The 23241-nt window shown below is 42.5% G+C and overlaps 2 protein-coding genes across 8 annotated transcripts in view; one reads left to right on the forward strand and one right to left on the reverse strand.

Moving 5' to 3' along the window:
• The window catches only part of LOC123951655 (gamma-secretase activating protein), an 84156-nt gene extending 79338 nt beyond the window's left edge, over positions 1-4818 (forward strand). For 5 of the 7 annotated variants that reach the window (XM_046020489.1, XM_046020490.1, XM_046020486.1 and 2 more), the window contains 5 exons: positions 465-584; positions 1437-1498; positions 3073-3174; positions 3541-3640; positions 4034-4818. In XM_046020489.1, the coding sequence (XP_045876445.1) occupies positions 465-584; positions 1437-1498; positions 3073-3174; positions 3541-3640; positions 4034-4125 (476 nt within the window). In that variant the 3' untranslated portion in view covers positions 4126-4818. Of the gene's footprint in view, positions 1-464; positions 585-1436; positions 1499-3072; positions 3175-3540; positions 3641-4033 lie in introns of those variants that run through there. The other 2 variants (XM_046020491.1, XR_006820492.1) reach the window with 2 other exon arrangements.
• Positions 4819-6727: 1909 nt separating this feature from the next.
• CCDC146 (coiled-coil domain containing 146) overlaps positions 6728-23241 on the reverse strand; it is a 93369-nt gene continuing 76855 nt past the window's right edge. Inside the window, exons 11-18 of the mRNA XM_046021058.1 lie at positions 22217-22305; positions 21755-21919; positions 20244-20468; positions 18226-18454; positions 13422-13550; positions 12725-12862; positions 8453-8701; positions 6728-7098 (exon numbers count right to left, since the gene is read on the reverse strand). Coding sequence (XP_045877014.1) covers positions 6895-7098; positions 8453-8701; positions 12725-12862; positions 13422-13550; positions 18226-18454; positions 20244-20468; positions 21755-21919; positions 22217-22305 — 1428 coding nt within the window. The 3' untranslated portion in view covers positions 6728-6894. The remainder of the gene's footprint in view (positions 7099-8452; positions 8702-12724; positions 12863-13421; positions 13551-18225; positions 18455-20243; positions 20469-21754; positions 21920-22216; positions 22306-23241) is intronic.

Genomic DNA, 23241 nt, shown 5'->3' on the forward strand with positions numbered 1-23241 from the left:
CAAAAGCCCTTCTTCAGGGCATACACAGAGGTCAGGCATACAGACTGTCCCCTACTGGTTCAAAATTTCTGTGTTGACAAGGTGGTCCCCGTGTGTCAGCCTTTTAGCCTGGGCACCTGGAGTTTGAAGCTCTTCTGTTAATTGTTCTCTTCTGCCATCTTACTGCAGAATTGCAAGCCTATTAAGCTGTAAAATGGTTTTTCCTCACACAGGACTTGGACTCATTTTGTCCTTTTTCCTAGGAAGGGACACACATGCTTGCTGGGAACTCATATCTACTCAGCACAATCCTTAGTCATGATAACGTGAAGCAGGGGACTTGGATCTTGTCTTCAAGCAGCATGTGTTGGACTCTAGGTGCCAAGGCACTGGGCTAAGGGCTTTATTAACGTCATTGAGTTCTCTCCCTCCAGAAGGCTGGAGATGCTGGCTGACCCCGTTTACCCTCCTGATCTCTCGTCTAGGTTTTCACACTCTGCATACGATGCTCGGTGTCCACTGCCTCCCTTTGTATAACCTGCTGCATTACATTGATTGTGGAGTGTTGCTTCTCACTGAAACAGCTGTCACGAGGCTCATGAAAGGTAGGAGGCCCTGAGTTCACTATAGAGCCCACCCCGCTCTGAGCCCCACGAGGGCTGGCTTTGTGGTGTGCCACCCGTGTGGTCACCCAGGGCCCTGCTGCATGCACGGCCATCTGTGCTCAGTTTAATGCTCGACATTAAATCTTGAAATCCTTAATATTGAAACAAGGGAATCATCATTTGCCTTTTGCAGTGGACTCCGCAAATGAGGCAGCTTGTCCTGCTGAGTACAGTTCATTTCCTGTAACCAGCCTTTGGGCTAATTTACAGCGCTTAGGCCTTCAAGAGCCCCAAAGGGCTTCTCAAGCCCCACACGGCTATTACATTCCTTCTCTGTACACGAGGGCACTTGAGGATAGGAGACTCTGAAGCCTTCTCAAGAAAATGTCATGAAATGGCTTACTTTCAGCTGATTAACTCTGTCATCTCAGACTTAGACTGAAGTGCAAGGGATTGGAGAGAGGCAGTGCTTGTGTGAACCTGAACTTGAAGGTCTCTAGTGTAATCCCTTGCTGAAATTCTTCATTGTGGTGTTTTGGAGATGAGTTTTGCTAATATATGTTCAAGTATTTGCTGTTTCCCAAGGTGTCTTCTGTTTTTAGTTAGTAAAATCGTTTTGTGGGCAGCAGCTCATTACAGAACCATGCTCCATGCCATATAGAAACTGCTTCATTAAGAGACAGCCCTTGTACTGAGAGACACAAACCAAAATTTTCAAGATACTGTTGGAATTGGCTTGAGAATCCAGGGTGGGGATGTGTGTGTTATCAGAATGAACCACTGAAGTATTATTAGCTTGCTCAGATGATTAAAATGGAGATTGTTTTATTTGCCAATCTAACTTTTTTGTAGATCTGGACAATTCAGAGAAAAATGAAAAACTAAAATTCAGCATCATTGTACGGCTTCCCCCGGTAATCCTGAATTATGTTTTATTCTCTCCATAAGCCTTGGTATGAACCTCCTTCAGTTTCTTCCTGCAAAGGGAGCATTTGCTTGTTTTGGGCTAAAGTCAATTGAACTGCTTCACTTTTCAGTCCTTCCCAAGAAATCCCATCCTTCTCCACCCCTGCTGGCCCTTCCCTGCCGCACCGACAAAGTGCTTGTTCCTCTGGCTTTGTACTGCCTGGCACAGCCTGCCTGAAACATTTAGCCATTTTATCCTCTTAGGAAACCACACTAATATTTATATCTGTGAGTCTGAGGGGAGGGAGAGGGGAAACATGTGCTTTCGGTATTTAAACTGATAAGAAATTTAAATATAGGTGAGGTCAGAAGGTTCTGGAACTGCATTTCCTCTCATGTCGTTTCTACCACAGCAGGAAAACATTCCCAGGTTGAAGGAAGGAGGAGAAACATGAGAGAAAGGGTTAGCCAGGCACTCCTTGTTTTTTACGGGGGATATTAGCTCTCAGAGTCAGAAATACTATGAAAATATGAAATTCCACAGCAAGGTCTTCAGAGCCTGAGACTCTGCAAACTTCCTGACCCTACCAGCCCAGGGCCAGCTCTCTGCTCTGTTTACGTACCTTGAACACTTGTATCTCTGGCACAATCCTCCCAACGAAGGGATGTCTGCTGTCTTCTGGACCTAATCGTTTTCCTTTGTAACGCCCTCTCCTCCTCACAGCTTACTGAGGCAAAGGCAAGGATAGAAAACAAAGCATATTTTCCATGGCTAGGTCTCTCTGGGGAAAGTCTCTGAACATTTAGTTTGGTCTCTACATTTGATTTTTTCTTTCTTTTTTTTTTTTTTTTGCCTCGAACTCTTAGGGAATTAAAATTTTCTGGGCAAACACTGGCGAGAGCATGCCTCTTCCTGTCGAGACCTCACTTAGAGTTTGCAGGTACCCCGTTTTGAAGAGTGGCAGATGAACTCGATTTCAAAAGAATTTGGCAACATCAGTGAATAAACTACTCTTGGGGTTGAATTTAAGGGAGTATTTATTCAAAATTCAGAGGCACACCTCATAGGAGAGGGCCTTTCTTCAAGGGTCATTAACCATAAAGGGCCTCTCTTGTAGACTAACCAGCACTTGGCAGTAATCCTTCTTAAATTATAGGTAGCTATAAGGTACGTGTACTTGATAACAGTATAAGCTACATTCTCCTCTCTATATTTTTGCATTCTTTTATTGTTATTATTGACTTAATTTCTTTAGAGTAGTTTTATGTCTACTGGACAATGGAAAATTAAGTGCAAGGTCCAGAGAGTCCCCGTCCAGCCGCCTGCCTCCACACGTGCAGAGCATCCCCTGTTACCAACATCCCCCACCACTGCGGTCCCTGTGTTCCCACTGATGAACTTGCACTGACGCATCACCATCACCTTAAGTCCATAGTTAACATCAGGGTTCGCTTTCAGTGTTGTTCATTCTGTGCATCTGGACACACGTATAATACAATGGGTCCATCATTACGGTATTACACAGAGTAGTTTCAATGCCCTAAAAATCCCACGCTACATATTTTTCGATTTGCCTAATAGCTTATTGGTCAGAAGATCTGTCGCCTTTGGGATCATCCTATGAGTTCTAACATCATTTCCCGGAACCACGTGAGGGTGCTGCTGCTGAACTATAAGAAACAGGTGAGTGTGCGAGCGAGCATGGCCCCACTAAGTGCTGTTGGATCCTATTGGCCCGTTTCAGCGTGTCCGCAGAGACAGCAACTGTAGTTCTTTGCCCTCTTTTTTTTTTTTTTTAAAGATTTTATTTATTTATTTGACAGAGAGAGATCACAAGTAGGCAGAGAGGCAGGCAGAGAGAGAGGGAAGCAGGCTCGCTGCTGAGCAGAGAGCCCGATGCGGGACTTGATCCCAGGACCCTGAGATCATGACCTGAGCCGAAGGCAGTGGCCTAACCCACTGAGCCACCCAGGCGCCCCTTTGCCCTCTTTTTTAAGTTTGTGCTTGTTTTGGAAAATCAGTTAATAGCAGATGTGGTTTCCCTTGTAGCCCCGGAGTTCTATGATTGATAAGTCGCCAGGCAGTGTGGAGTTCCTGCCCCTGAACTACTTCATTGAAATACTGACAGATATAGAATCTTCCAATCGAGGTAACATCATTCATCTGCCCTCGGGCTTTCCTGCTTTTTCTCTTGACATGGCTGTCCCGATTCACTTGTGTGGACCCTTTTCTTTCTGGACTACCCCTTGCTTCTAAGTAGTCCTGCTGCAGCTGGTTTTAATTAGTAGCATACAATTTCATTCCCAGAGTAATTTACCAAAAGAATTTGGTTTTAAAAGGGTTTAAGAGGTTTCAAAACCCATTCGGTTGGTGCGAATGACTTTTCTTGGGGGCTGAGGTAGAATGAATTTTAAGAACACATTTTCAGAGTAATGTGTTTTACTAAAATATAAAATAAATATGATTTCAATGAGCTGCAGGCACAATGTGATTCTAGAAGTTCCATGGCTACGTAGTAACTCTTTTCTCCTTACTTTTCCAGCTCTGTTAGCTTTTGAAGGACATGACAATGTGGATGCAAAATTTGTGGAGGAAGCAGCTCTGAAACACACCACGATGCTCTTAGGCTTGTAAAAAAAGAACGTGCAGTTGTATCTGCTCCCGATGTTTCAGTCTTGCTCATTAGCTTGACTTCTGTCAAGAGTCCTTTACCAGTATTTACAATTGGTGAGCCAAATCAGAATACACTGTTAAGCCATCTGAATTTCAATCTAGTACTCATTCAGGCAGAATTAAACTACTATACCTCATCCTGGCTTTCAAAAGCAGACAAGCAGTCAAGTGGACAGGGGTGACAGAACGGTCTGAGAAGCATGTGTCCTCAGGGGTGACTTCGCGGCTTATCTTCCTAGTGGCTTATCTTCCTAATGACTTCATAGGCCCAAAGTGACTTTGTACTCACTTTTGCACTCTGAAATAAAATATGCTTTAAGAAATGTAGGGGACAGTGCTTAGAACAACAAAAACTAGATGTGTCATTGAAGATAACATACGAGAAGTAGAAAAATTCGTTACGGAAGAACTGTATTTGGAAAGAGGATACTTTTCAAAGAACTGAACTGGGAACTGGGGACTTGGACTGGGTCAAATCTGGCTAAGTCCAGTAATGGGTAATTTGTCCCATACAGCAGTGTGTACATAACAGTGTGAAGAGTAGGATTTGTCTTTGTGATGGTTCAGATGGAACTGTGCTGTAATATGTTAAAGTTTTTTGTATTTATAAAAGTTTGATTTAGTTATATCTTGACATTAAAAAAAAAAAAAAACACTGAAGATTTTGGCCTCTCAGTTTTTGAACATAGCCCTTTTATTCCAGCCAGGAATCATGAGCCCACGAGCATGTTCTGTCTCTGAGGCCCTCAAGGACACCCAACTAGTTCTCCCCCTTTTCTTTTTTTTTCCCCCTCTCTCATATAGTGCTTCATTCTGACCCATAACAGTGGTCGCTTGCCTGGGTCAGCCCGTGCCCTTTGCTTTTCTCTCTTCACAGTTTCTCACAGGGAACTTACGGAATTGTCATGACTCTGAATATCACTAGGTAGTACAGTCATTCAACTTCTCTTCTAAAATTCTACTTGTGTTCCCCAAATTGCCCTCTCCTACAGAATTTCCCTTTTTGGTCAAATATGTAGTCGTCACAGAGGCTCAAAATAGCAGAGCCTTGTCAGCATGTTAGACTCTCTTCTCTTGAGAAGATCGTTATTTTTCACCCCCTCCCTTTTCATACTTGCGTTGTTACGCTGTCTTTCTGAAGTCCCAGTCGTCCGGCTTACATGGAAACTGGTCCTGTCACTCTTCTGTCACAGCCATTCGATACAGGATAAGACCCAAACTCCTCGATGTGCAGGGCTTCCTAAATCCCGGCCTGACACAGTTCCCCCAACGTGAACATGCTGTTCCAGCCAGGGCACTTCACTGGGCCTTGAACAGCTTTTGTCTTCTTACTTCCAAGCCTGACTCAGGCTCTTTCCCCCACCTGGAAGTCCCTCCCCACTTACTGAAATCTTACATACGTTTAAGGGCCCGATAAACTGGTCCATCAGGCTGTGACTCCCCACCATGCCGGCACACGGTGGCCTCTTCTGTGTGCACCAGTAGCACAGGCTGTAATACTTAAACATTCAACCCTTTCTGTTAAAAAATTATATTTCCATTCTTACATCATTCCTATAGGTCTGTTTTTTGGATCCCTGCAACCCAAGAGCTGTGTTAAAGTATGCAGTGTTCCTTTGTATTAACCACACTGTTATTTATCACGGGCACTTTGCTTTTTAATAACTTTATAAAACAACCAACTTAGATTCAGGACTGACTTGGAGGCTGAGGACGAGATTAAATTTCCCTCCATTCTGGCAGGATGGGGGCTTGGATTTTCTTTCATTTAGAAAAAAAAAAGAAGAAGAAGAAGAAGAAGGAATGTGGTATTTCTCACTTCCAGAATTGTGACACAAAATCCATACCTGACCCCAATATGAAATATGGCTTGAACATATTAATGAGGTAAAATCAGTTTTCAAATCCACTTGGATATTTTCATACATGAGAAAATATAAAAACAGAATTAGCAAAATATACTTGGGTAAAATGCAATAAAATCAGAGTAACAAAGTTAAGTGGAACTGGCCTCATTTTCCAACTCTGCTATACGAAAAGCTGTAAATGTTTTCATTGAAATTTTTAAAAATCTGGAGTCAGAACTTAATCACAGGTTTATTTGTATATGACATTGTAAAAAAATCTAGATTAATAAGAAAGTAAAATTAGGGTATAATTATTTTTGCAGCAAAAGGATTCTTTACTTGTAAAAAGAATGACCATAAAATTACTTTTAGAAGGACAAGCTTCCTTACTGCATTTTACTTGATTTACATTTACCAACATGAACTTCAAATGCAACTGTTTAACAAAGTAAATTTAACAAAGTAAATTATAACCTCTGTGATACTTGGGATATTTTACTTTTCAAGCAATCATTCTATCTTTCTTTTTCAAGTGAGTGTATTGAACAGTACATGCATTTTTCTTCTTTAATAAACAGACCACACTGCCAATTTCTGTACTGCATTGAAAATTTATTTTTCTTTAACTACATATTTCTGAAAGATAGTATATAAAGGGAAAAATACAGAAATATGCTTTGACATAACTGTAGGAAAATTCTATGTAACATCATGTAAAATGTAGTAGCTGATGAGTGCGAAAGGAAGCCATGTTGTTGTCCGTTGTTGGTCGATTGTGGACACTATTTGTAATTTAGAGCTGCTATACTGATACTTTCCAGCTGTGCATATGAGGAAGCCTGGTTAAAGTGTCTCTTTTAGAAGCCCAGATTGGTTCACATGCTCAGATTTCAATTGGCTTTGTAACAGGTTTCCTTATGTGCCTCATATTGGCCCCTGGTTCACTGGGCTTGAAAGGAGCCAATGCGCCATATGGTTTAGGCAAAGGAAGAGTGGCCTCTGCCTCTGGGATGTAGGCATTTGGACGTGGCTCTGCAGTTGTGTAAACACCATTGGGCAGCTGGCGGTTATCTGTTACCAAGAACTCCTGCAAAGAATGATTTTTCCTTTTTAGTCTCTGGAAAATTATACTGAAGTCACTTCATACTTAGGGTCCAGCAGACACAGCTGGGTCTCAGCAGCCTTAGGCTGTGCTGGCTGATATTTTCCCAAAGGGATAGGCGGGTATGAGGGTGGAGTCACTAAACACACACACACACACACACACACACACACACACACACACACACACACACACTCGTCTCCTGGGAATGACCCATGTGGCTCAAGCATCATTCTGTTCCTGGGGTTTAGCGTTTAACATAAACTGGTTAGCGGGTCCTAAATTCCCTGTATTCCACCTTCAGTATCTTTCATCGAGCACTAATTATTTCCATGTTTTTGAAAAACACTGGAGTACTCATTGGTGAGCAAATGTTACAAAGGAGGAACTAAGGAGTAAAGTAGAACCAGAGGAGAGATGTGGTCAGGAGTTTGCTTTGAACCTCAAGGTCCTCAGGATTCTGCCTGTGCTTCTGGAGAATAGAGGAAGTTCTTACAGTATTAAGAAGAACTCTAAATAATGGAGACAGGTAAATGACAGCTGGGACACCACAGGTAAAATCTGAATGCCCTAAAAAACCAGTCTTGGACACTGTGGGGATTACAAATCTGACCCTATTTTCAGATACTCCTAGCATATATTTGGAAGGCATGTGTTCCTGGGTTAGGGAGTGAATAATGATCCTTTGCGGGATATCTACTTGATAGTCGCTGAGCTGTAGGTCTCCAGGATGTAGTCTTCTTAGGAAGATGCCCAATTCCATTGTAAAAATATTAAAAGGTCATAGGAGTAGGCAAGACTTGGCACCCATCATGCAGGCACAGTCAGTGATAGACCTAGACTGAGGCCAGTGGCAGGAGAAGAAAGCTGTGATCTTGAGGCCTATGACACAGACCAAGGGACAGAGTCTGCAGAAGTGTGGCACCCAGAAGATGCTGAAGGCCTTGCAGTGTGCTGTGGGGGCGCCCGATAGCCAGATATGGGAGAATAAGGTATGGTCTGAGTAGGGGTACAAGGACAGAGACTAAAGACATATGGATAAAACCAGTGCTAGCCGAGCCACCGTCCTGCCAATGGCTGAACGCTACAGAGGCCACGATGTAAGACAGTGGGGTGGGCCTTGGTGCTCAATGAGGGCTTTCTGGAGAATATTATGGCACTCTGGACTATGATTTTGACTTGTCTACATCCTGTCTTAAGCAAAACTCCTCTCTAATGATTGTCAGAACTAGGTGTGTGGTATAGTGGGAATTTTCCTTCTATTTCAGGAGGACTGAAATCCCTGAAAATGGCCCTTCCTGGCACTCTTTGCCAATGGGACATGGAAGACAAAGCTTACCCGATTTCTTTCAGCAATGGCCAAGGCATACATTTCTTCATCTCGAAGTACCTTCAACCATTCTCTCTCAATGTCTTTATTGAGTGGCAGACCCTTTTCTATCCTGGAATTGCAAGAGAAGATGAAGTCTTCCTTCTCTCTGACTTCCTTTTGGAGTTCAATGGCCAGAGCTTGTTTCATGGACAGCTCAGCAACGAGAGCCATCATTTGTTCCGTAGCATCTTTGATCTTTTTCCGGTAGCCGTTCATCTAGAATGAAAGTGCCCAAGGCTTAGACTACATAGCTTCCATGAAGAGTTAAGAAAATGGCGGGTTGAGGGCTGTCTAGGATGGTGGGGGGCATCCTTCCCTGAAGGAAGGAGAGTTTAAGGAGGAATGCAGAGAAAAATAAGAATTAGAGGAGATCTCGGAGATTGAGCCCACTACCTTGGCTGTGTGAATAAGGATAGGATGGAGAAGAAACAGATCTGTTCATGTGGTTAATAGAGTTCCAGGTGGGTAGCACTGAGGGAAATAGTCCCTTTATTTTAAGAGGTGATAAGGAGAAGGGACAGGGTATTCTTGATGTCTAAGTTTCTGGCCTAATTTTGCCATGTTTTTAATTTCTCACTCATCTAGCAGGAAAAAATGTGGTAGGACCAAAACTATATTTAAAAATTACTTGTTACAGGGCACCTGGGTGGCTCAGTGGGTTAAAGCCTCTGCCTTCGGTTCAGGTCATGATCCCAGGGTCCTGGGATCGAGCCCCGCATCGGGCTCTCTGCTCAGCAGGGAGCCTGCTTCCCCCTCTCTTTCTGCCTGCCTCTCTGTCAAATGTGATCTCTGTCAAATAAATAAATAGAATCTTTTTAAAAAATTACTTGTTACTTATAGAAGATGATCAGCAGCAGTCCTGCATCTGAAATTATTATTTTTATTTATTTATTTACTTATTTATTTATTATTTTAAAGATTTTATTTATTTATTCCACACAGAGAGAGGTCACAAGTAGGCAGAGAGGCAGGCAGAGAGAGACGGGGAAGCAGGCTCCCTGCTGAGCAGAGAGCCGGATGTGGGGCTAGATCCCAGGACCCTGGGATCAGGACCTGAGCCCAAGGCAGAGGATTAACCCACTGAGCCACCCAGGCACCCCTTATTTTTATTTTTTAAAAAGATTTTTATTTATTTATCTGGCAGACAGAGATCACAAGTAGGCACCCCTGAAATTATTTTTAATGGAAAATATCATATCTCATTGTGGTTGCATTATTGATCATAATTCCTGGGATGTATCACCATTGGGTCATAAGCAAGCATGAGCTGAACCTGGGGAAAATCTGGCCAGTAATTTGAAAGGAAATGTTCCTTGTTCTATGTGTATGTTTACCGTTTCACATCAGCTAGTTATCATCAAAGAATTAAAAGATAGGACTAAGTGGAACATAGGCACCAAGCACAGTTAAAACAATGTTTGTTGAATGAAGGAATTAATAAATTCTATTCTATTCTATTTTAATCCTCCGGGCCTTTGAACCAGGGTACACTGACACATGAATGTGAACTTCCAAAAACTACACCTGATCTTGAGACACTTTTTTCTCCCTAACAGAGCATACACTGGTCTATCTGTATATTTGCGTAGAGAAATGTTGCTGCCAATGATTTATCTTTCTCTGAAAATATAATGACTGATTATTATATACACATTGTCTCTTTAAAGGAATAAGGAAAATACATTTTAAAACTGTTCTACACTGCAGTAATTTTTAGGAAGCTGAAGCTTAGTATATGTGCTGCCGAAGCGAGCACTCAATGGATAGTCATTATCTTAAATTTCACTAATTCCCATTTTCTGTTCACTTGGGAGACTTGCAAGAGGAACCCTAAGCTCGCTAGGAAAGGTGAGAGACTTGAGATACACATTCTCGTTGAGCTGGCACAAGGAATTAGGCCACTTCTCAACTACTGAATGCTTACAACTTAAACTGATATCACACTGATTTCACAGATTAGGAAACTTACTTTTAAAATGGTTTAGGTATCCTCCTCAAGATCATTCACTCCTATTGGTAAATCACAGACCTGGAATCTGAACCATTCTACCTTCTAGTTCTGCCTACTGCATAGTTTTAAATGGAAAGAAAAGCCAGGGAGAGAGCAGCAAAGGTGGGGAAAGGCAGGTGGGGTGGGGGAGATAAAGACGAGGCTGACTCCTAGGAATGAAGCCACCCATGGGGCAATCGTCACCATTTGCATTTCTCTAGCATTACTGCTGACTTCGGGATATACTCTGCCAACAGCCTCCACAAGCCAGCCCTCTGTGAAAAGGGACTTACCCTAAAGAGAGGGAAATTCATTGGCGGAAGGAAGGGAGGCAACATTTAAAGAAAACATTGAGCATGCCAGTTCAGGCAAAGTTCATGAGACTACAGAAGTCTTAACATTTCTTATTTTCTGAAGTAAAGTTGTGAGCTGCACACAAGCCCCGGGACTGAGGGATCCGCTGGCTGGCCGAAGTCCTCAGAGCAGTCCTGTAAAAGCCTAATAAAGACAGCAAAGGACACCTGATTTTCTGTTTCCTTAGTGTGCCACAGTGATTTTCTGTTTCTTTAGTGTGCCAGAACTGTTTCTAGGATGGGACTGAATGTACTCATTTGATAAATACTTTTCTTGAATTTAGTGCACACTAGACACTGGGGAAATTAAGGAGAATGAAGAATGTGGGGCGCCTGAGTGGCTCAGTTGGGTAAGTGTCAGACTTCTGGTTTTGGCTCAGGTCATGATCTCAGAGTCATGTGATGGAGCCCCGAGTGGGGCTCTGCACTCAGCAGGGGGTCTGCTTGAGATTCTCTTCCCTTCCCTCCGCCTCTCCCCCGTGCATGTGCGTGCACACACACACACACTCTCTCTCTCTTTCTCTCAAATAAATAAAATCTTAAAAAAAAAAAGAAGAATGAGGAACAGTTGCTGCCGCCAGGAGCCCACCATCACGGGTGTGGGTGTTACCATGGTCTATTTTTTTACCTGTCTCCTGACACTAGGTATGGATCATGTGTCCCTTCCTCTTTGCTTCTGCCCACACAGCCTCATGTGCTCACGAGGGGAGCACACAGCAGGTTCAGTAACTATTGCTGACTCAAATCCCTGGGCTGTCACAGCAGGAGGTTCCTGGGGGCCAGAAGGCCAGGTGAGCAGGGCTTGGGGGGGGGGGTTCCTTCATTGCCCAGTGGTGCGACACCCTTCCTCCCCTCAATCACCAACCTCCCACCTGCCAGCTGCCCCTTCCAGGGCCGCTAGAGCAGTCCTAGTCTGACCGGGGAGCTTTGATTCTAGCAGTCCTCATATTTTAAACGTATGAAATTATGACTACTACTAATTAGTAGTAACTAATAATTAGTAGTAAACTAAAAATTATGACTACTACACCATGTGTCGTGTGATTGCTATTCTCTTGTAATAGTCCCTGTCTGTTCCTGGGTCCTGGATGAGTTCTGAATTGGGGGTGTTTTCAGGTGGACTGCTGGGTAAGTGAGGCCCTCTAAGCACAAGGAACTAGAAAGGCTTTAACTTGGCACATGAAATACAAGGGTAGTAACTTATTTTGAATAGGTGCCCTGTTAAGTGAAACTTGTAAACTGTCATTGAAAAGCTTAAGTTTGGGCGCCTGGGTGGCTCAGTGGGTTAAAGCCTCTGCCTTCAGCTCAGGTACATGATCTCAGGGTCCTGGGATCGAGCCCCGCATTGGGTTCTCTGCTCAGCGGGGAGCCTGCTTCCTCCTCTCTCTCTCTGCCTGCCTCTCTGCCTACTTGTGATCTCTGTCTGTCAAATAAACAAATAAAATCTTTAAAAAAAGAAAAAAAGAAAAAGAAAAGCTTAAGTTTGGGGTGCCTGGGTGGCTCAGACATTAAGCATCTGCCTTCAACTTGAGTCATGATCTCAGGGTCCTGGGACTGAGCCCTGCATCGGGCTCCCTGCTTCTCCCTCTCCCACTCTCTCTGCTTGTATTTCCTTTCTCACTGTCTTTCTCTCTGTCAAATAAATAAAATCTTTTTAAAAAAGAAAAGAAAAGCTTAAGTTTGCCCAGTATAAAGTGAATATTCATTCAGGGAACAAGACTGAAACCTACTTTGGACAATTTTCTAAGATTCATCTTTACATCTTCAATTCTACATCTTTATGTGTCTCTAGTCACAAAGCCTAATCTCTCCAGCGCTGCTCTGGATAAATAACGGCAGTCTGTGGGAAATGAAAGCCCTGTAGGCAGAAGGGACAAGGCAGGGTCTCAGGCAGACCTTCTTGGCTAAGAGCAGCGTGTCCTGCTTGTAGGCCTGAGTTTTGCTGCAGAGCCTGTCAGTGAGCCGGGACACCTGTTCATAGATGAAGTCCTTTTCCAGTAACTTCTCCTCCTTCTTGGCCAGCTGTAGTTCCAGCTAGAGTTGAAAACAAATTCAATAAAAGGACAAAAAAGTCATGCATGTCAAAAAATCTTTCTTAATTAGAGCACTATTTTTTCCCCTTAATGAAGACCCATTGCTTTTATACAATTGCAAGGTGGCTCTAGGAAAGTCTTTAGCACTGGGCTAGGTCAAGACTTCCCTCACTCCAACCCCCTCCAGACGGCCCTGGGAAGGCTTCCTCTCCATGGCAGGGGGTGGCCCTCTCAGTTCCACCCAGTTTCCATGTTGCCATTCCTCTGATACGTCCCCATCAGGAAGACAGATTAATCCACTAAAGATGCCAAAATTGTTCCTTTGGGCTATGAGACAAAAGTGGGCATCTTGAAACCACTCAGGTTTTCTTTCTTTCCGGCAAGCATTAGAAACAAGCTTAGCTTTTGTTACTGGATTACGGTGAAAGGACTGTATTCATGGCTAGAAGAGTGAGGGTTGGGGGATAAGTCTGTCAGCATCAGATGAAACTGTACCACAGACAACTGGGACACTGATCAACAAGGAGCTAGTAGACACTATTATAAGAAAGAATGCTTACCGCATCTAATTTTTTGATCATTTCCTCTTGGGTCATATCTTTCCCTGGAATGAAGCGGATTCTGCTCTCATCCTCAGGATTTATGAATTTTTTCTCCAGGTCTTTTATTCTGTCTGTACACTGAGAAAACTATTAAACAAAGAAGGAAACATTAACTTCAAAACTAACTGTATTGCTCAGTAAATTTTAAAACTACATAGCCCAGGGTCTTCACAGTGTTTTGGAAGGATCCATCCAGGCAAAGGTGGAAAAGAGAACTCCTTTAACATCCCATCAGCCGGGACCTGGACTGAACAATAACTCTGCTCACCCATGGTACCGTGAGGGTGATGCCCTGTAACTGTTCTCGGAAGCAAGACAGTGAGTTCTGAGTCATCACAGAAAGAGCTGATGACAACCAGTCCTTTGTGTCATACCTATGGGATGCTATGTGGTTGTACAGCTCAAACTATACAGAACTGACCCCTTCATTTTAGGTTGTTATAGAAGCCAAAGTAGATAATATACAAGGCAGACAACATATGGGACTCCAGCTTATACCCCTTTGTTGGCAATAGGTTTAATGGCTTCCCAAAGAATAAAGTTCTTAATTACTATGTCAATACAGTTTACGGGTCTGTGAGGAAACAGCCTGAACTATTTTTATCTTTTTTGCTAACTGCCTAATATAATGTTTCATATTTCAACTACACTAGTTGATTTAACAAGACTTTGAAGTAGATGAAGAAATAAGGCAGCTCCCAAGTAGGAGAGGCAGTCACACTTAGTTTCATTTTGTGGGGAGAGACGTAGAACACTGTGAAAGCCAAGAGTCATTTTCTTTTTCTTTCTCTTTTTTAAGATTTTATTTATTTATTTGACAGAGAGAGAGAGCACAAGCAGGGGAAGTAGCAGAGGGAGAGGGAGAAGCAGGCTCCCCGCTGAGCAGGGAGCCCGATGCGGTACTTGATCCCAGGACCCTGAGATCATGACCTGAGCCGAAGGCAGATGCTTAACCGACTGAGCCACCCAGGCTCCCCCAAGATTCATCATTTTCAATTTTTTCTACAGAAAACCTGTGCAATCTTAGGCAGATCACTTTTCTTCTCTAAACCTTAGTTGCCTCAACTGTCAAATGGGAAGGTAAGGCCCAGTTCAATGGGGCTGACTCATTAACTGAGAGAACACATCTCAAGTACTTCACAACATGTCCCAGAGTGATATGGGTAAAATTTAATCTTTAATTCATGTATTCGCTTTCTCCTCACAAAAAGAGTTTAAAATAGTGACATAAATAATTTATTTTTTTCTTTTTCTCCCTCACAACATTGCTTAATTGCCCTTAATATGGAGTTAAAATATATATATATATAAACAGGCATAAATATATAATTATTCCATTTATTATTAACAATGTTTAATGTTTTAGTTTCTTAATTAGGAAATTAAATAAGGAACAAAAATACAGTCCTTGCTTATCAAATTAGTACCTTGATTGCTCTTATTTCCCCATGGGTCTCTGAGGAAAAACTGTTTACTTTTTCTAAGTTTTTATTTAAATTACGGTTAGTTAACACACACTACAATATTGGTTTCAGGTGTAGAATTTGGTGACTCACACTTACATACAACACCAGTGCTCATCACAAGTGCCCTCCTTAATCCCCATGTTTACTTTTTTATACAAAATAGTGTTGTGTCCTAAAATAGTTCACGTGACTTCCAAGATCCCTAAAAAGGAGCTATTATTATAAGCACCAGGAAAATATGACTCATGATAATCCTTGGATTAGACTGTTAGACAATTAAAAACTGTTTCGAACAATTGAAAAAATACAAACCTTAAGGGAATTCTGGAAATGATGCAAAAAATGGGAAGACTTAAAAAAAAAAACCAAAAACAAACCAACCACAAAACACTGCAGCTGTGACAAATAACAGGATATGACAGGGATCCAACAGGGCAAGGCAGGGTACAAAAATGATTTGCCTAAGGCTCAAAATTTTACATCATGTCCTTCAAAGGGCCCATGTAATTTGTGCTGAGTAGACAAATAATTAAGTGGACTTTGAAGACTAATGGGAAACTTTCTATTCAACATTCTTAGGCTTAGAATTAACTCTGGCAGGACAGGTAACTGATGGTAACACATAACCCACATGTCTCAACTCATAGGCAGTCAGAATGGAAAAGGCTCCTGTCAGGCATAAAAATTTAAATATATTTTCCTCTTGGGTCAACTGAATTTATATTTCACATCAGATAACTGGTTCCATGTAATGAAATGCCAAGTGCATATATTTTAAGAACAATGAATTTTATCCACTATGTAGAAGTACTGATTTGTGATTAACAAGGCTTACACAGGAGACAGAGAATTCTTCTGTTGTGGATCTTACTGAATTTAAAGTCCTTTTGTTCTGCTGGGCATCTTGATAGTTTGGTATGGGTGATGATGGCCCTGAGGCTGTGTTTTGGAAAGGAGCTGGAAGGAGACAAATTATTCTGTAAAACTGTGACAAGTGTGGAGTGCTTGGGGGACAGTCTTAGGAAGTGAGGCCAGGGGAATGGAGCTGGGCGAGGGTGCTGCATGGGCTAACGCGCCTGGGGATGGTACCAGCGATGGGGTGGTCCGGCAGATCTTTGCAAGGCATGGATGTCTGATACTGAATTTGCAGTTCCTCACATTTCTGTAATATACACCTTCACGCTGTTGCCCCAAACCTTCAATCAGTTCGCAGACCAAGGTCTTGCCGGAATGGTTTTGTGTAGGTAGGCCGAGGAAGGAGCAAGTCCTGAATTCTGCACTGACCTGGCACAGAAGTGAGCCAAGCAGTGTGTGTGTGCTGATGAGGGGATCCCTCAAATGAGCGGCTCAAGATAGTCGCAGGAGTCAGAGCCACTGGAATCCTGCAGGGGATACCTTGGAGGCCTGCAGGATGCCTTGGGGTGTTCCAACCAATCCATCTACACTGGCTATGCTTAGGGAGGAAGCGAATAGGAGAACTTAAGGCTAAAAAAAAAAACACTGGAATCAGAGCCTTGGCACATTTTTGCACAATGAATGATCCTATCACTGATACAGCATTCACATGTTCAAATGGCCTAATATATATGGTGGACCCATCATCCTGTTCCTCAAAGTCATGTGAATCCCCATAACATGATTACACAGAAAACAACAACAACAACAAAACAAAACAGGATTCAAAACTGCCACATGGGCTAATGAAAACCATTTATTTATAAACCTTGAAAAAGACTGGATGGATCGCTTCCAGATTTTTGATAATTTTAATAGTGATTATATCTTGGGAATAGAATTTTATTTTGTTAAAATCGTTGTGTTTTTTTTCACAATTTCATTAACTGAACATATTTGAATTTCATCATCCGAAAAAACCTGAAAACAAACCTGACATTTTAGAAAACATGATAGGTTAAAATTTATTCCTGCTACATTGAGGCAGTGGGGAAAAGTGTAAGTCACAAATTTTTTAGTTTTTTTCTTCTATTTACATTAAAAAAATACAGTTATTGCATGTGAAGAAGGTAGCTTTATATTCATTATTTAAGCATATGCAACGTATTTATTTATTCATGTTTAAATTGCTTGGTTTTATTCCACTTTTAAAAAGACCGTGTCAGGGGATGCCTGGGTGGCTCAGTGGGTTAAAGTCTCTGCTTTCAGCTCAGGTCGTGGTCTCAGGGTCTTGGGATTGAGCTCCTCATCGGGCTCTCTGCTCAGCGGGGAGCCTGCTTCCCTTCCTCTCTCTCTCTGCCTGGCTCTCTGCCTACTTGTGATCTCTGTCTGTCAAATAAATAAATAAAATCTTTAAAAAAAAAAAAAAAAGACCGTGTCGGAGTGCCTGGGTGGCTCAGTCATTGAGCGTCTGCCTTCAGCTCAGGTCATGATCCCAGGGTCCTAGGATTGAGTCATGCATCAGGCTCAGTGGGAAGCCTGCTTCTCCCTCTCTCTCTGCAGCTCCCCGTTTGTGTTCCTTCTCTCGCTATCTCTCTCTCTCTGTCAAATAAATAAATACAAATCTTTAAAAAAATAAAAATAAAAAAACAAAAAGACCGTGTCAGAGACCAGGCTATTAAATGACAGGGAAACTACAGGGATTAACAAGGAGTCTAATTATATGCGACTGTCAATTAACAAACAAAAATCTCGGCTTCAGAGGGCAAGAGTTCCAAAAATGAGAGAGCAAGACGGTCTCCAAGATCTTTCAAGCAAGCATCAGAAACAGAGTTATGCCAATGGCAGTGAAAGCCTGGATTCCTTAAATTTTGAGCTATGAGGAAGCTAGAGTTGAGACGTGGGAGGGTCTGAATTCTAAGGAAGGGAGAAAATGCTTCCTGGGGAAAAAAAAATCTGTAGCCTGGATGCCTGAGGCATAAATTCCACCCTGGAGCAGTGGATTTTTTTTATTATGTATTTATTTATTAGAGAGAGGGAGGGGGTGGGGAGGGGCAGAGGGAGAGAGAGAATCTCAAGCAGACTTTCCACTGAATGTGGAGCCCCACATGGGGCTCGAGCTCACGACCTTGAAATCATGACTTACGCTGAAATCAAGAGTCCAACGTTCAACTGACTGAGCCACCCAGATGCCCCAGAGCATTGGCATTTTTATTTTTATTTTTATTTTTAGCAGTGGCCTTTTTAAAGAGGACATCTAACTCATGAGTTTGTACAGATACCAGGTGGGGCATGGCTTAATTTATATGTAAGAACTTAATACGATCTTCAAACTAATAAAGGAGAGGGGGGGAAATAAAGCAAATTGGTCCCAGGAAGCATCTGATGAATGTTTTCCCCACCTGAATTTGGAGCACTGCTAAGTCAGCATCGAGTGCCCTCTTGGTTGGCAGTAATTTCTGGGTCACGTGAATCTGTCTTTGTTTCTCAGCAATCTTCAGTTTCAGGAACCGGATTTTTTCTTCCAGGACATGTATTTCAATTTCTCCATTTAGCTTCATCTTCTCTTGGATATTTATTTTTTCATAAAAGATGCACACTTCCTCTTCCCGTTCTATCAGCTGAACACCACTATGGCCAAAAGGAGAGGCAAAGGTTAAGAGGGTGTTGAGACCACTTTTTTTTATTAGTCATGGGGATTCTCTCTGGATCTGGGAACAAAATACATATCAACATTACATAATTCCAGAAGATAATAGAAATCGGCTTTCTAGTTAAACTCCACACTTTCCATTTTCCTGGGGATAGGACAGGGAGGGCTGGTTGGCATCTCGACTCTGAGCTGATCATGCAGTTGGCTGGTCACAGTTATCTCTGCAAGTCTCAAAGGTTTTCCTAGGGTGGGAAAAAATATCATTCCCCAGGCATGAGCAAAGTGATCCCATAATCTGATTTTCTGCAGGCCCTTCTTTTGGGGCAGACTTGCCAACCGAGGTCTGGCCAGAAGTCCCCAGGCAGGGGGCCAGGGAATGTGTCTTTGCAGTGATTCTATGTAAATTGCCAGGCTCATTAGGTTCTTTTAAAGTTGAATATTATTTGAAGCAAATTTCCCCATAGACAGGCAAAGTTCTGTCCTTTGTAATCATGCCAGGGGAAAGACCCCTCCATGTGAGGAAAATGTGGGAAAGAAACGAAGTAAGAATTTTCCAATTCCAGCCCTACAGGTCTGACCAGGGCCTGGGAACACACTGCATAAATAATTTGTTTTGTGCGGGGAGCCAAATAAGAGGACTTTTTTTTTTTCTCTTTTTATCCCAGAGAAAACACCTGCCAGTAGTTTGAAGCAGTACTGTTTTTCTCACCCTGAAGTTCTTCCCACACTCTGCATACCCATTATCCCAGAGTTCATCTTTAATTGCTTTTTATCTCTTTCTTTCTCTCCTCCCTTAAAACATGTGCACACATGGTTGCATTAACTTACCCTTAACTCTACATTTCATCTCATTTGCCATTTATTGGCTCTTCTCATGATCCCCTCATCTCTCTTGACACCAGAAGCTAAGAGCCATGCTTTACTACCTTTTTTGTCCTTTCAGTGTCCAAAGCTTCAAACACAGCTTTGGATGAAAGAGCCCACAATCAAAACTACAATGAAGAAACATCTGATACCAGAGGTAATTACTACAGGACCCTACAATTTCACATTCCAGATTTCCCGGGCACAAGCAGCTTGGGAAGACTGCTACAGCACTAATTGATTAATGACATAATTGTAGCCTGGAAGAAATAATGCTCTTCTGAGAGGTCCTATTTGCTGAGAAAATGAGCTGGGAGAGTGGCTTAATAAATATCATACTAAGACCGAATCTGCCACAAAAGGGGATACAAGATCCAAAGACTTATTTATGTCAATTATACTGAAATAACTTGATGATAAGGGAGGCAATCTGAATGGAAGCCTGGGAAAGAACTTTGATATTTAAATTTTTTTTTTTTAATTTTACTTATTTGTCAGAGAGAAGGAGAGAGAGAGAGAGCACACAGGCAGGCAGAGGTGGAGAGAGAAGCAGGCTCCCTGCCGAGCAAGGAGACCATGCGGGACTCGATCCCAGTGGGATCATGAGCCGAGCCGAAGGCAGCGGCTTAACCCACTGAGCCACCCAGGCATCCCAGAACTTTGATATTTAAAAGAGCAACTGAAACCCTATTCTTGCGTGTCTCTCTTAAAAGAACAGTTTCTTATTTTCAGGCAAACACACAGCTCACTGCCCCCCCACCCTAAACACGCCACTGCAGAAGACTAATGAAACCTGAATGTCAAATGCGCCCCTGGAGACCTACTGTCAAGCCTCGAGAAGGGGCAACATTTCTAAATCGGATCTCTGGGTGTTTTGTTTCTCACGTTAGGTTAGGTTTTTACCTTTCATTTCGATGCTGAACAGCTTTCTCGTATCTCTTACGCAGCTGCACCATCTCCTCTTCAATCATTGTGATCATATTGGCAAGTCTGTCAATGTTGTTTAACTGGATTTCCTTCTTTTCCTTCATTTCCTGAAGTTTTGCTACAATTTTGCACACATCGTTTTGCATGCTTTCTCGGATAGTAACATTGTTGGCATGTTTCAGCATGCAATTTTGTAACTTTCTTTAAAAATAATGGGGAAATGGGTAAGAATATCATTTTCTTCGGTTAGTGTAAAAATAACGAAGACTTCTGAAACTATCCAAGCAGCTCCCGCTTTAGTATGTCCCTTGAAATGACAACAGTAGGACAGTAGTCCCCCCACCTTAGCCACCGTTTAGCTTTCTGCTGCCTCAGGAGTGCGCAGGCATCCGTCCACCGGAAGCCAATGCTCCTCCTTCCGGCTCTTCGGAAGGTCAACAGCCGCCTAACGCTACGTCACGAACGCGCCTGCGTCCTTCACCTCACCTCAGCCGGCCGCGTAGGCGTTTTGTCACCTCACATCGTCACGAGGAGGGTGAGTACAATACAATAAGATATACTGAGGGAGAGGGAGAGAGCCCACATTTACGTAACTTTTTTTTTATATATATATTTTTTAAGATTTTATTTATTTGACAGAGAGAAATCACAAGAGAGGCAGGCAGAGAGAGAGGAAGGGAAGCAGACTCTCCACTGAGCAGAGAGCCCGATGTGGGACTCGATCCCAGGACCCTGAGATCATGACCTGAGCCGAAGGCAGCGGCTTAACCCACTGAGCCACCCAGGCGCCCAAGACTATTTTTTAAAAAATATTTTATTTATTTGAAAGTGAGAGCAAGAGCAGGAGCAGGCAGAGGGGCAGAGGGAGAGGAACAAGCAGACTCCCCACCAGACATGGAACATCAAGCCCCATTCAGGGCTCAATCCCAGGACCCTGAGATCATAACCTGGGCTAAATTAAGACGTTTAACCGACTGAGCCACCCAAGTGCCCCAAATAAGGACTATTTTTATGGGTAAGAAAAGAGATCCCAGAAAAGTAAGGTAGCTTGCTCAAGGTCATGCAGCTAGTGCTGCAGGGTAGGGACTGGAGTCTAGAAAGTTAACCCTTATAACTACCACTATACTGCCTCCTACAAGCACATTAGATGCTTCAAATCCATAACCAGGGGATGCTGGTTAATAAACATTTGATTGTCTTCTAACTTTAAAGGCAAATTATCAAACTTGTGCATTTCTTTCTAACTCGGTAAAAAAAAATAGTATATAAACAGTTTTTTATTCACTTAAAAATATAGCTGTCAAATAGAAGCATACGGAATCACATTCAGATGCTTAGATTTTCATTTGCAAAGCATCTTTGAGCAAGGGCTCATCTAGCTTTGTAAGACCATCAGTTTCTACTTTACTATTCCCAGGGTGTTTTAGAGTTCAGCGAATCATAAGAGTTCAGCGAATCTTTTGAAAAGACGGTAGTATTACACTTACCTTTCTTGAGTAACTGCACTATTTCTTAAAATTTCCAGTTCATTTAATGACATTTTATGCCTTTCTTTTATTTCATTCACTTTCTGGTGAGCTTTGTGAAGTAAGTTAACAAATTTGTTTCTTTCATTTCGGATAGTGTCATACAGTTTAGCAAACTCTTTGAGTCTGTGAAAACACAAGTGTTTTTGTTTTGTTTTTTAATATTTTATTTATTTGACAGAGAGAAATCACAACTAGGCAGAGAGGCAGGCAGAGAGAGAGGAGGAAGCAGGCTCCCTGCGGAACAGAGAGCCCGATGTGAGGCTCGATCCCAGGACCCTGGGATCATGACCTGAGCCGAAGGCAGAGGCTTTAACCCACTGAGCCACCCAGGCGCCCCAACACAAGTGTTTTTGAAACTTACGACGTAAAACTCATTTTCCCCGACCTATAACAAGATAAATCATCATGTAATTCTCTTACCTCCGATGAATTTCATGTTTTTTCTTCTTGTGTATTCTGATTTCCAGATCCTTTGCTTTGATCTCCTTAACAATGTTGGTATATTTTTGCTGAAATATGAAAGTTAGGTGTGAAATGAAAAAAAAAAAAAAAAAAGCCCATCGCCGTCAACGTATGAATACTCCCAGCTGTATCCTATATCATTCCTGTGCTATCTTAGCCAGTTGGCCAGTTGAGGAAGAACTGTAAGGGAGAGATCTGAAAATTGACTGGCTGGCTGAACTGAATTAAAGACAAGAAAGAATGAGAGAAAAGAGAAAGAAAACAGCCTGTACAGGTTGGATTTGAGGAAAATTTGGGGGACTTTTGGAACAGCTTAAGAGTGAGTGTGGACAGAACAGATGGGCTGGGTGAGGAGTGTGTGTGGAGGGTAGCTGAGGGAAGAGGATTTGTAGTTAGTTTTGACAGATGTTACAAATGGAACCCTTTGTGGTATTTTGTGAGAGACCGAAGCCAGGATTTTAAGGTACTTTCCTGAGAAGAAATACTACCCCATGCAAATGCTTGCTCAGAACAAAGTTTGCCCTAAGAAACAGCCAACATCTGGGGCACCTGGGTGGCTCTGTTGGTGAATTGACCGACTTTTCGATTTTGGCTCAGATCATGATCTCAGGGTTGTAGGATCGAGTCCCATATTGGGTTCTGTGTTCAGTGTTGTCTGCTTGTCTCTCTCCCTCTGCTCCTCCTCTCCCTCTCCCTCCCCCACAATACAAATAAAATCTTAAAAAAAAAAAAAAAGAGAAACAGACAACATCTGGATCACATGGTAAATCCAAGTATTCTTTTTTATTTTATTTTTTTTATTTTTTTAATATTTTATTTATTTGACAGAAATCACAACTAGGCAGAGAGGCAGGCAGAGAGAGAGGAGGAAGCAGGCTCCCTGTGGAGCAGAGAGCCCGATGCGGGGCTCGATCCCAGGACCCTGAGATCATGACCTGAGCTGAAAGCAGAGGCTTTAACCCACTGAGCCACCCAGGTGCCCC

This window comes from Meles meles, chromosome 10 (assembly GCF_922984935.1).
Source record: "Meles meles chromosome 10, mMelMel3.1 paternal haplotype, whole genome shotgun sequence".
In the NCBI taxonomy this organism is placed as follows: Eukaryota; Metazoa; Chordata; class Mammalia; order Carnivora; family Mustelidae; genus Meles; species Meles meles.